The sequence below is a fragment of the Diabrotica virgifera genome, chromosome 1 (assembly GCF_917563875.1).
Source record: "Diabrotica virgifera virgifera chromosome 1, PGI_DIABVI_V3a".
Lineage (NCBI taxonomy): Eukaryota > Metazoa > Arthropoda > Insecta > Coleoptera > Chrysomelidae > Diabrotica > Diabrotica virgifera.
In genome coordinates, this window is record NC_065443.1 from 304,808,085 (window position 1) to 304,821,493 (window position 13,409).

At 33.9% G+C, this 13,409-nt stretch overlaps 2 protein-coding genes across 3 annotated transcripts in view; one reads left to right on the forward strand and one right to left on the reverse strand.

Annotated features, from left to right (window-relative positions):
- The window catches only part of LOC114338253 (60S ribosomal protein L10a), a 465,341-nt gene that overhangs the window by 331,177 nt on the left and 120,755 nt on the right, over nt 1–13,409 (forward strand). The gene's annotated exons all lie outside the window — the stretch shown is intronic.
- On the reverse strand, nt 2,789–5,369 carry LOC114338255 (uncharacterized). The gene is made up of 3 exons (XM_028288848.2): nt 5,080–5,369; nt 4,784–5,014; nt 2,789–3,788 (listed from the first exon to the last, which is right to left on the reverse strand). Exons 1-3 carry the CDS (start codon nt 5,142–5,144, stop codon nt 2,915–2,917), a joined length of 1,170 nt encoding a protein of 389 aa, XP_028144649.2. The 5' UTR covers nt 5,145–5,369; the 3' UTR covers nt 2,789–2,914.

Consider the following 13,409-nt stretch of genomic DNA (forward strand, 5'->3'; position numbering starts at 1 on the left):
TTTTATAAACATCTAGATTGGTTGATTGTAAAAGGTATATAAGATTAAAAGGAAATTTTACATTAACTTGAACTAGATTGGTATAGAAATTTGATATTTCAATAAAATGTAAGGGACATTCGAACAGCATATTTGTAGATCAGCTAGCTCTGTACATAAACATTACCTGGAAATTATTATAATGCCTAATTATCATAATGAGAGAAAATCAAAACCGTTATTTTTCTTATTTTAAAAGTTCAAAGATAGTTCAGATTTGTAAGAAATACTTTTTCAGCATAAATTAATATACTATTATAATATATGTGACATATCACATAATTTGTCCTAATTCAAGAATCTTTCTTATGTCTATATTTTGTATTATTTTGAATAAATATTTTAGATATATAATTTTCTTTTTTATTCGAGCAATTTTCATGTCGAGCAATTGATTTTCGAGCAATTGCATTCCGATGCTGATTTTCCCTGTTAAAATCCGTACGTTTCTATGCGACTAGCAATGCGAGAGTGGGGAAAAAGCGACTAAGAACATTGCGCGGTCGCCATGCGCGACTAAAGATTTTACTTCCAATTTTTCGGAGAGTGGTTCTACTGTGTGCTCTTTAGACTGTGCCTACACCCTCACTTTGGTCGAACTTCGTATAATTTGGTATATTATTTTACTATAAGTGCCAACTAGCCGTTACGTTTTGATTAAATTCACTCTTCTCACAAGTCTCCCTGATGATAGGAAGACCTTAAAACATGTGTAAGAAAATGGTGAGAGATTCGGAACGCAACGAAACGAGATTTTTTAAATAATAAATGTACCACAGATGCCATGTTTTCTGTACTGCATGAGATTTATCAGGCATTAAACAATAATCTGCACACTGCCACTGTTTTTTGTGATTATGCCAAAGCTTTTGATTGTGTAAATCACGACATTTTGATAAAAAAACTAGATTTCTATGGAATTCGAGGTATTTCTTCGAACTGGTTTCAATCTTACTTGGATAATAGGAAACAACTGGTTAGAGCAAATGATACAGACTCTAGTCTCAAAAATGTTGTATGTGGGGTACCACAAGGTTCAGTATTGGGTCCTCTAATTTTCCTTATCTTTATTAATGACATCACTAGCTTGAAAATCGAGGGAAAAGTTTTTCTTTTTGCTGATGATACCAGTATCACTTGGAGCAACTCAAATATCGCAACTCTTCATGCTACTATAACTTCTGATCTACTCTTTTAACGTAGATAAAACAGTAGCATTATCATATAAAGGAGCTCTTCAACCCTTACCTCTTCATAACAGCCAGATCAGTATCGTTGATTCTGTAAAGTTTCTTGGTATTTTTTTAGATAGCAACCTTAAATGCTCCCTTCATATTGATGTGTTAAGCAAGAAGCTATCCTCAGCTTGCTTTGCAATAATATCTGTTTCGAAGGAAATGAATTTAGTCTCTTCCAAAATAACATATTTTTCTTTGTCGAGTCCCATCTTCGATATGGTCTCCCTTTTTTAGGTTCTGGTACTGCTGCCCAATCCGATGTTATTTTTAAATTACAAAAAAGAGCAATAAGATATCTGGTTGGCCTCAGAAGAACAACACATTGCAGAAGCTACTTCAAAGATCACAGGATTCTTTATATACTTTAGAAACTGTTTTCTTAATTCGTAAACATCTACACGTCCTTCAAGCAAGACCTAGACATGACTATTTCACCAGAAATTCTACTTACGTATTTTTTATGGGAAATAAGCCACAATTTTACTAAAAAATGAATTAACGTTTCGAAGCCCAAATCGGGTTTCGTTGTCAAAATACAAAATACTATTAAAATAAAAAAAACATGTTGTTGCTAAGTAAAAAAATTCTTCTAATAATTTATTTAATCTGACTCATTTATATTGGCAATTCAGACGTATATTATAGATTTTAAAGTAGAAGACTTTAAAATGATATCGCCAATATTTATGAGTTGCGTTCCTGGTACGCAACTCATAAATATTGGCGATATCATTTTAAAGTCTTCTACTTTAAAATGTATAATACTTGTCTGAATTGCCAATATAAATGAGTCAGATTAAATAAATTATTAGAAGAATTTTTTTACTTAGCAACAACATGTTTGTTTTATTTTAATAGTATTTTGTATTTTGACAACGAAACCCGATTTGGGCTTCGAAACGTTAATAAATTCATTTTTTAGTAAAATTGTGGCTTATTTCCCATAAAAAATACGTAATTATAAAAATGCCACAAGGAAATAGCTTCAGAACAACATTCAGAAATTCTACCTTTGACATATATTTACCGATCCCGTCCAGTGAGTTAGTAAAGAAATATATATTATATTCTGTAAAAAAACTTTACAACCATCTCCCTCTACAACTTAAATCTGCAACATCTTTCCCCAAGTTCCGTAAAATGACTAAAGCCTATTTAGGCTCCCCCAAACCAACGCGGAAAATTCGCATTACCTGCGGAATTCCGTACCGCATACGATTCGCATTGAATTGTTTCCACTGTGGTAAGTATACAAGTTCAGACAAGTACGATTTTCGTCGTTCGGGCATGCGTTTTGTCTGCGTATTTATTCGTCCGGAATCTTAGTTCGCACTCGACAGCGTTTTTATCAGTTTCGCAGTGGTTTCGCATGTGAAAAAATTGAAAATGGAGAGAATTATTGAGTTGGTTCGAAAGTATCCTATTCTCTATGACCTTTCTCATGAAGATTATAAAAATGTAAGGAAAAAGGACAAGATTTGGACTAGAATAGGAGAAGAAATAGGCGAAAATGGTGAGTAGTTTTACGATTTGTATTGGTTTATTTTTCTACATCTAAGACTAAAGAAAAGCAGAGGCCTAAACAATACTATATTTACTGCAAGAAGAGTCCATTATTTTCATCGTGAACAATTTATTCATAGTCCTGAATTAAAATACGTGGCAAATTTTTCTCGAACAGAAAATGCCAGTCTTGCAGCTCTCCTTGGGTCATTGTCCAAATTTTGAAATGCTCCAAGTTCAGGCTCTGGTGGATCTAAAAGTTCTATGAATCTATCATCACATTTTTTTGTCCTTAGAAAATTATGCAAAATACATGCAGTTTTCACAATGAGAATACTAGTATCAATTTTTGTTTCCATTGGTCTGTAGAATATACGCCATTTTTGTGCCAATATTCCGAAAGCGTTTTCTACTACTCTTCTCGCTTTACAGAGCCTCACATTATAATTTTCCTTGAAAATATCTGTTCTGCTTTGACTGTATGGAAAGGGCCTCAACAAGTATGGTTTTAGTGCAAAGGCTTCGTCTCCAATTAAGACATGGGGGGAAAGTTCATTCTGGTCTGGGAGATTTTTCGGCTCAGGTACACCCATCTGATTTGTTTCAAATCTTCTTCCCATGTTGGAAGCTTCGAATATTCCACCGTCGCTGTTTTTACCAAAACCGCCAATATCAACTGAAATGAATCTATAATCTGGGCCAACAATAGCCATTAATACTGTAGAAAACTTATTCAAATAACACCAATAATTAGATCCTGTTTTGTCTGGACACTTGATAGTAACATGCTTGCCATCGATGCTACCAATACAATTTGGGAATCGCCAGGTATTTCTAAAATCTTCTTCAGATTTTTTCCATATTTCTGTAGTTGGTTCGGGCAAGTAAATATGTTGCAAATTTCTACATAAAGCTTCACAAACTTCTACAACTATGGCACTTACAGTCGAAAACCCGACTCTAAAACTATGGCCTATTGTATAAAATGTATCTCCGGTAGCCAGATACCTAAAAAAGAGTATTTTGTTTCAGGGGATGAGATTAAAAAAAATGGAGGAATCTGCGCGATACGTACGCTAAGTACATAAGAACTAATAAAACTAGAACTGGACAAGCGGCAAGCGATAAAAAAAATGGATATGGGCAGATCATATGGAATCGTTCAAACCGTTCCTAAATTTTGCTAAGACTGCATCCAATGTCACAGATGTTGATACACAAGAATCTGAAGCATTCCCAAATATAGAATCACCCGAAAATATATTAACGGATGAAAATTCCGCAGTACAGAAACCAACGTGTAGTAAAAATCTACTAACAACTCAGACAGATGATTCCCAGAATAAGATTCAACCCTCCTCATCGAAACCTACTCGAAATGAAGCTCCTAGGGTTACTCTTTCAAATGAAACTCCTTCTACAGGCAGAACAAACAGAAAACGCAATTCTGAGCCATCCACATCTGTGAAAGATATGATCAGTTATTTTGAGAGCAAAAAGAGAGTAGTGCATGATGCTACCGATCAACTGTTTTTGGCTCATGCTTCTACGGTAAAATCTTTCTCTCCTAGAAGGCAAATCGAAACAAAAATGAAGATTGCGCAAGTTATCATGGAGCAGGAGTTGCTTCAATTGGAGGAAAGTTCTTTGAATAGCCATCAATCTAGAGCTGAAAGTACAGACACCTATCAAAACCCCTCTTCCGTCGGAAGTATTTCGGTTGTATCCCTACCTTCACCAAATGACACTGCATTACCTAAACAATCGAATACTTCTGGGTTCTATGAAGTGAATTGTGAAAATAATTATATTACACTACACAACTTGGCGCAGAGTTGCAACCGAGCAGCTTCTCATAATCCATCAGTTTCCAACTATGTCAATTCCTTTGACCCTTACAATACATAAAGTATATTTTAGAGTTATTTTGATCCTTATTCTCTTTTACTGTAGTAAATTAATGATATAAATAATGCCTGCAGTTTTTTTTTTCATTTTCTTACCTTAATGTTATGGCCAACCGTTCTTCGGGAGAAATAGCTTCTCGGTAATTCGTGTCTGATTTTCTAATATCATTTTCTACAAGGTGCAACAGTTCATCGAAACAATCTATTGTCATTCTAAAATAAATGTAGCATCTTTTATCGTCTCTTCGTAATTGAGGCATCAGCGTGTGATATTCCCCACATTTCAGTCTTTCTAGATTGATATCATGAACCCATTTTCTTCTTTTCCTAAGATTAAATTCATAATATAGTCCATATTGTTGTTTTAGGATAACTATAGATAATAATTTTACCTTGAATTGTCGTCCTCCATTGCTAACATTACAAGAGCTTCTTCTTCATCTGATGATGTATACATTTTTTTGAAGAATTGAGATCACTGAGTAGTATTCTTTGTTTTTCGTTGTCACCAACTCTTCTCAATACTAGACACATACGAGTATGACGCGAATATATTCGCTTCAATATGAAGTTCTTTACGAATTCCGTCAGGAATTCGACTGCGAACTTTCCGTCACGAATCCGCTGCGAATAATTCGCGTTGGTTTGGGGGAGCCTTTTATCTGAAAGACCATATTATTCAATACCAGAGTTTCTTCACCAATAACTAAGAAAATACAGTATTCTTATTTATAAGTAGATTCTATGTTTGAGTACCATATGCAGCAGCTTAACTTATTAAATTTCTTAAAGTAGATTATGCAATTTGCAATTTTTTTTTAAATTTTGCAATATATTGTTACTGTTTTTTGTTTCACTTCATTATATTTTATTTATATTGACGATTTATATCATTTTAGTAAATTGTATCTGTTATTTGTTATTGTTCTTATTTATGATTCTTGTAAGCTTTGTCTATAATATTGTTAAATTTTTCATGACAATAAAGCATATTTCTATTCTATTCTATTCTAACCGTCTACTTATTTTTTTTTTCTGTTTTTCCATTTACACGTATTTACTTAGTAAACCCGTACAAAAAAAAGTACTTAAAACTTGTAAGTACTTAAAACTTCTCAACTTCAATTTTACATGAAAGTATTTCTAAACTTTTCAACTTCAATTTGAGTCAAACTCTAGTGCAAATTGAACACAAACTAACCGACAGATCATCGTATTAATCAAATTAATACAGCTATCATTGCATTCGTGCCTATTTTCCGGTCAACAGATGTACATTTCCAGTGGAAAAACGCCACGCATTAATATTCATATAAAGTGTACGTATGAAATCCTATGGCGGGCGGCGCGGCAAGACTAATCCAACAATTAATGAAAACAGCACGAACGACAAATCGAACCAGACAGTCCGTCTAATCAAATTGTAAATGAGTCGACACGAAACAAAAATAGTACACGAACGAGTGGTGTATCTGTCAAATTTGTGGTCAAATCCCTCATGATAGAAATCTATTTAGAAGAAGCAGAGACGTTCGTAACGGAACGTATCAGACATCTTTGAAATGTATTTATACACTATACAGTGTCGAAGAATAAAGAATTCACTATATAATATAGTTGGATAATTGGATTTAGTATTGTTACGATAAAATAGAACATTACAGGTCGTGATTCTCTAAACTAGTTGCCGAAAACAGAAAATCTATGTCATTACATCTGTTCCGATGGTAGGTTACGGAATCAATTAAAGATAAGTGTAAACAATGAACAGTAACATATTTATTTATTTTGGGTAAACAAGCGTGCTTCGTTTATTATCTCGTAAGGGTTTTTAGCGAGGGTGTGTCTGAATCGTTCGACCGCTCTGATGATACTGCGAGACCACAACACTCTATTTTGTCATGATGCTTGCGGTGTTACATTATGGCTAGAAAAACAATAAATTACTAACATCTGCGTTTTAAACGTTGAGAACCTTTCTGTATTTTAAGAAGTTGACATAAGGTCTGATAAGGTAATTAATTTATGGGGAAATCAGTTTGTTATACTGAACACACCAAAAACATATTATGGTTTTGTAAAACTTCTTAGCATCTGGTTTGTATATTAAATGTGAATTTATATGACCGTTTTGAGAAAAGTTATTAGAAAATAAAATTAGCAAAAATAGTAAGTAAAGCGTATCGCTATACATCTATATGAAACTGGCATTAAACAAGGAGATTCACTGAGCCCATTAATATTTAATCTGATAAAGGATGAAATTTTAAAGAAAGTTAAAAAAGAAGAGGAAAAAGAAATGGTGAAAAGGAAATAAAGATAATCTGTTACACCGACGATGCCATAATAATAGCCGAAAATGAAGATGACCTACAAAGATTAATTAAAGAATTCGACGACACGGCGCTCATCTACAACATGGTGATCTCAACAGAGAAAACTAAATCGATAGTGATATCAGCGGAACCGAGACGATGCAAACTGGTCGTAAATAACAAAATAATAGAGCAAGTGATGGAAACGGAATACTTGGGAATAAAACTGTCAAGCTACGGAAAAGTGTACAAAAACAAAATCAATGGCAAAATCCCAGTAGCTGGCTTGATACCATAATTAAAAATCATACAGAAGTAAAAACTTCGTTTGTACAATTGTATAAAAAGTTAGTCCAAAAAGGACTAACAGTACAAAAGTTAGACATGAAAAATTAGTCCAAATTCTAAAAACAAGTAACATAGACAAAAGGGACTTACGAATAATAACAAACCTTTACTGGAATCAAAGAGCAAAAATTGTAATAGATAACGAACCCAGTCCAGAAATTGAAATCAGGAGAGGAGTTCCGCAGGGATGTATTATGTCTCCATTACTCTTTAATGCATATAGTGAAGCCATTTTTGAAGAAGCATTGTTATCTCAAAGTGAAGGAATAATAATTAACGGAAGATCTATTAACAACATAAGATATGCAGATGACACCGTGATTATGGCAAGCTCTGCTGAACAACTCCAACTACTACTGAACAAAACAAACAATTTCTGTGAAGAATATGGACTAAAAATGAATATAAAAAAGACCAAATACATGATAATAACTAAGAAAACAAACATACAAACAAGCATACATTTGGGAAATATACCGATAGAAAGGGTTGATAACTACAAATAACTAGGAACCTGGATTTCAGAGAAAAATGTCAAACAACAGAAATGAGGACCAGGATAGAAATAGCAAGAAATGCGTTTGTAAAAATGAAAACAGTTCTCTGCAACAAAGACCTTAGCTTAGAACTGAGAGTAAGAGCTTTGAGATGCTACGTGTTCTCGATACTACAATATGGACTTGAAAGCTGGACATTAAAGCAAGAACACATAAATAAGCTAGTCATTTGAAATGTGGTGTTACAGAAGAATGCTTAGAATAGCATGGACACAGAGGAAAACAAACACGGAAGTACTGCGAGAAATGGGTAAAGAATGCGAAATAATAAACACAATAAAAATAAGAAAGTTACAATATCTGGGACACGTAATGAGGGGACCGCGATATGAAATGCTAAGACTGATAATACAGGGAAAGATAAGAGGCCGAAGGAGTATAGGAAGAAGGAGAGTGTCATAGTTAAAGAATTTAAGGGACTGGTTTAGATGCAGTTCTATAGAACTCTTTAGAGCAGCGGTGGATAGAGTAAAGATAGTGATGATGATATCCAACCTCCGATTAGGAGATGGCACTTGAAGAAGAAGATAAAATGTTTATAGAAAAACTATTAAAAAGTCATCCAAAAGGATTCGCAAAACGTTTTCGATCTAGATCAGATCATCTTCAGTGATAGCAGCCTAAATCCTGATCTAGAAATAAGATCGAGAATAGAACAGGCCAGAAAATCTTTCGAAAAAATCGAAAAACTGCTTTGTGATTCTCGAATAAAACTCGAAATTCGACTACGTTTATTCAAATGCTACGTCTGGTAGACTCTTCACTATGCAGTTGAGACATAGACCCTTAAAACATCAACCGTAAATAAGTTGGAGGCCTTTGAAATGTGGATCTACCGAAGAATCCTCAAAATTCCATGGACATCGCATACCTCAAACGAAGAAGTGCTGCATAGAATAGGCAAGGTAAGAGACCTCTTCAACACAGTGAAAGTTAGAAAAACATCATACCTAGGCCACATACTGAGAAATAATAAGTACCAATATGCTCAACTTATAGTGAAAGGAAAAATCGAAGGAAGGAGAGGACTAGGGAGGAAAAGGCTATCGTGGCTCAGAAACATCCGACAATGGACAGGGCTAAATTTTGAACAGCTAATAAGAACAGCTAAAGACAGAGAAGAGTTTGCAATTATAGTAGCCAACCTCCATTGAGGAGACGGCACTTTAAGAAGAAGAAGTCTATACAGTGGACGTCACTCCGCGAATGTGCTTCGAAAAAGACGAAGACTGTCCTATCGGCTGAAAAGGTGATGGCCACCGTTTTCTGGGATTTACAAATGTGTGACCAATTTCATTTTTGACCTATCAATCCTGGCTGCATTCGACGTCGACTTGCAGAAAAAACAGCCCCAATTGGGAAAGAAAAATGTGCTCTTCCACCAGCTCACAGACAATGCACCGGCTCACACCTCCACATTCGCCATGACCAGACTGGTCGATTTGGAATACGGACTACTGTCTCATCTACCGTATTCTCCAGATTTGGTCCTGTAGACTTCTTTTTGTTTCGAAATTTAAAAAATTCAGTCAAAGTTTTCAACCTAATAGAAATATTAAAAATATTAAAAATATTCCTAAAAGATATTTAATTGAAAACTTGTTGGACTATTTTCCTGGTAACACCTCCATGGCTTCTAAAAATTGCAAGCCAGATGGATTCTGAAGCAAAGAAAACAAGAGGGAATTCAAAAACTTACAATTCACGACCCCGTCTGTTCAGCTGGTAAATTCCAACGGAAAATCGACTTAGTTACTCAAAGGAGTAAAACTAATATAAAATAAAATAAAAATATATACCATTTTTATTCAATTGCAATTCGAAGGCAAAACTGTCTTATTTTTCACTTAGAACAGTGAGCGCAAACCAGCACTCTAAATCGACGATTTTCGACTCTATTTGTAGTCATCATCAGAGAGGCGTAGGTTTGCTGCTCTCTTCCCCAAGTGACGAAACTCCGCGAGCTTATCCCCGAATTGAAACTGCTGGTAATTTTTAGAAGCCATGGAGGTGTTACCAGGAAAATGATCCAATAAATTTTTCAATTAAATATCTTATAAGAATATTTTTAATAATTTTCAATATTTTTAATATTTCTATTAGGTTGAAAACTTTGATTTTCAGGTTGCCAGATGTCGCTAAACACCTACTCCATAAACGTCAGTTGCAATGCGGAGATAAGCTCTCGGAGTTTCGTCACTTGGGGCAGAGAGTAGCCTCTCTGATGATGACTCCAAATAGAGTCGAAAATCGTCGATTTAGAGTGCTGGTTTGCGCTCTCTGTGCTAAGTGAAAAATAAGACAGTTTTGCCTTCGCATTACAACTGAATAAAAATGGTATACATTTTTATTTTATTTAAAAAAGTCACTCGTCGATCAGAAATTTAAGTCAAATGAGGAGGTACTTACCGCCGCGGAAGCTTACTTTGCGAATCTCGAGAAAACGTATTTTTCAGACGGGTTAAAACAGCTGAAGCATTGCTAAGTCAAGTTTATCGAGTTAAAAGGAGGTAATATAGAAAAATATACCGACAATTTTCCAAAATTTCGTTAACTTTTTGGAGGCTAAATATTTATCAAGCCACCCTAGTATCTAAATTATTTGAAGCTAGACCTTTATCTGCTTCCAGAAATAATGGCCAGAAATGACCTGTAATTTTATCGTGAAAGACACGATATCGAACACTGCCTATATGTCACCACTAGAATTATCTAGACTATTATTATTTACACTTCTGTGTGACTCTATGTAGACCAGTTAGAGAAATGAATTACTAGATTCTTCGACTGCTTACCTGAATTCGAACATCGGCTAATACCAAAGACATCAAAAGATCGGTTTCCTTTTCACGTAAGTTAGTCTAGTCTATATTGTTAAACGCACATACCAAAATGAAAGGTTATTGCGAATAAACAGTATAGAACTAAAGTAAAATGAGTATTAGAAAAGCTCGCAAAAGGTATAAAAGAAAGATATGAATGATGGAAGCAACTTGTTGGTCTTCAGCGTGCGGCAAAGTTTGAGTAGGTAAAATTAACTTGAGAAAGTATCACTATTACACGTACAGTACAACTAATTTTTGTATATGTGCTATACTGTAGCACTTGAAAATAATAAAAAGTAGAAATCCCTCAAATCTCTCAGCAATAACCAAAATATCCAAAAGAGAAGCTAGGGCTACATGAAATAAGGAGATCAGCCACAAAAATGTGCGTGGCGTTTTATTTATTTTTTTGTTTTCTTTTTCATTTTTTTTGCGAACTGCTCCAATATTCCTTTTATCGTAGTTTTAGTAGCGTAGGTTGAATTGTGTTTAGAGCACAGTAAATTGTAATTGTGTTCTCGATCATACTTATTTTATAAAAAAACATAAATACAGAAAACGACATACCATACAGCAAACCCAAAAAAGTTATTTGAATCGTATAATCTTGATCAATAGAAGGAACTTTATAGGATAGGGAAATATCTTGCTTTTAAGAATTTACGAGCGATCTTGAGGACTTCTTGAGATTCTATTACGTCGTATGTACCTCGCATAATATAAGTCGCAGGAAATATAATATGCCTTTTAGAAATATAATAGTTGAGAATTTGATCCTTCTTCAACTTTTTAGCGAAGGAAAGAAATTCTAAAGAAGGATGGCTGTTGAGCTCTTCTCACACACAGTGGCGTCGGAGTTTTTTTTATGGAAACAGGCTTCTACAGCATAAATGGAAGGTTCTTTCGGTAAAATATGTTTTTGTGATAGTTTTCCTCGTAGTGGTAAACGATACAACTTGTATACTCATTTGATTCTGATCCATCAGTAAAATACATTCATAATTTGGCCAGTCTTGTTTTTCGTGTCTTTGAACTTTGTTTGATTGATAATCGATACTTCCCCTTGATTTTCAAAATAATAAACACAAATTTTCTGTTAAAGTATATTTTTTGGTTAGAAAACTAGGATCGAAGAATATTAATGGATACGCAGTATTCCTGTTATGCTGGGTATTTCTGTCGAACTTCCTACTATATTAAGGGGAATTTTCTTAGATTGCCAATATCTATGGGTTAAAATCTTTACTGTTAATGTTAATGTATCCTATTACGGTAAGATGCTTTCCTTTCATTAATAATTTTAACATAAATTTTCTACTCAAACGCTGGCTTCTTAGTTAGAGAGAAGGTTGAATTGCTTCGGCTTGTCTGATATTTATGGGTGGTAATGTAACACACTCCAAACATATTCTTAGGCATTTATTTTGTAGTACTTCAATTTGAGTATCTGTTGCAGTTACATAAAACAGTTGACTAATAATTAAAGTCCGGATTATAAGCATTTTGCTTTTTTTGCTTATTATTAGGATTTTTCGTAAAAAATGCTTATTTTAAAGATATGTTGCTTATATTTGTTTATTTTACTTCTTATGATAAACTATAGTTAAATTTCATGTATTGCTTCCTGTCTTAAGCAAAAGTCTATAATTATACAGAGCTAATAAAACTCTAATAATTCAATAAACCATAAGAATTGTAATCCCTTGGGCTTAGGAGATAAACGGGAAAACCCATCGTTATACCTGTCAATGTAATAAACTAATATTTGTCTGCAGAAAGCCCAAATTTATTATATTGTTGTAAAATACTTTTCGGTAGTATCGGTACATTTGTTTAAATTTAAATACGCACCAATCACATCTGCCGATGTTGAAAGAACTTTTTCTACGTATAATAGCTTTTTACAAGAAAATTTTGAAAAACATATTATTGTTAATTGTTTTTATGCTAATGACCATGATAGTCCTGTCGCCAGTGGGGATACAACGGCCTCCTTAATTCAGATGGACTTACCCAAGTTTTTTTATGTATTTTGACCCTTAGAACACGAATTTTTTGGGTAACAGTCGATCCGGATGTCGATTAGATTGTTAAAAACAAAGAACTTGAGGAATCACATAACAGCGATTTTTCGTAAACAAAACATTGTTTTGTATTTTTTGGGTCATTCTAAGCAAAAAATGTTTTAACAAGTTTTTTCGTAGGATGCATAGTTTTCGATATAAACGCGGTTGAACTTTCAAAAAATCGAAAAATTGCAATTTTTGAACCCGAATAACTTTTGATTGAAAAATAAAATAGCAATTCTGCTTACCGCTTTTGAAAGTTCAAGTCAAAGTCTATCGGTTTTGATTACTTTCATTGCTAAAAAGTAATTCTTTTATTGTTAAACAAAGCTATAAACACATAGTGATTGAATGATGTTTTCAATGCATTTCCCATTTGAAATCGAACGAGTAGGCGCGAATACACACAATTTCTACGTAGATTACGTACATTAAAACGCATGCATTGGGCACGGGAAACACTATGTGTTTATGGCTTTGTTTAACAAATAAAAACTTAATTTTTAGCAATGCAAATAATCAAAACCGATAGAATTTGACTTGAACTTTCAAATGCAGTAAGCAGAATTGCTATTTTATTTTTTAATCAAAAGTTATTCGGTTTCAAAAAT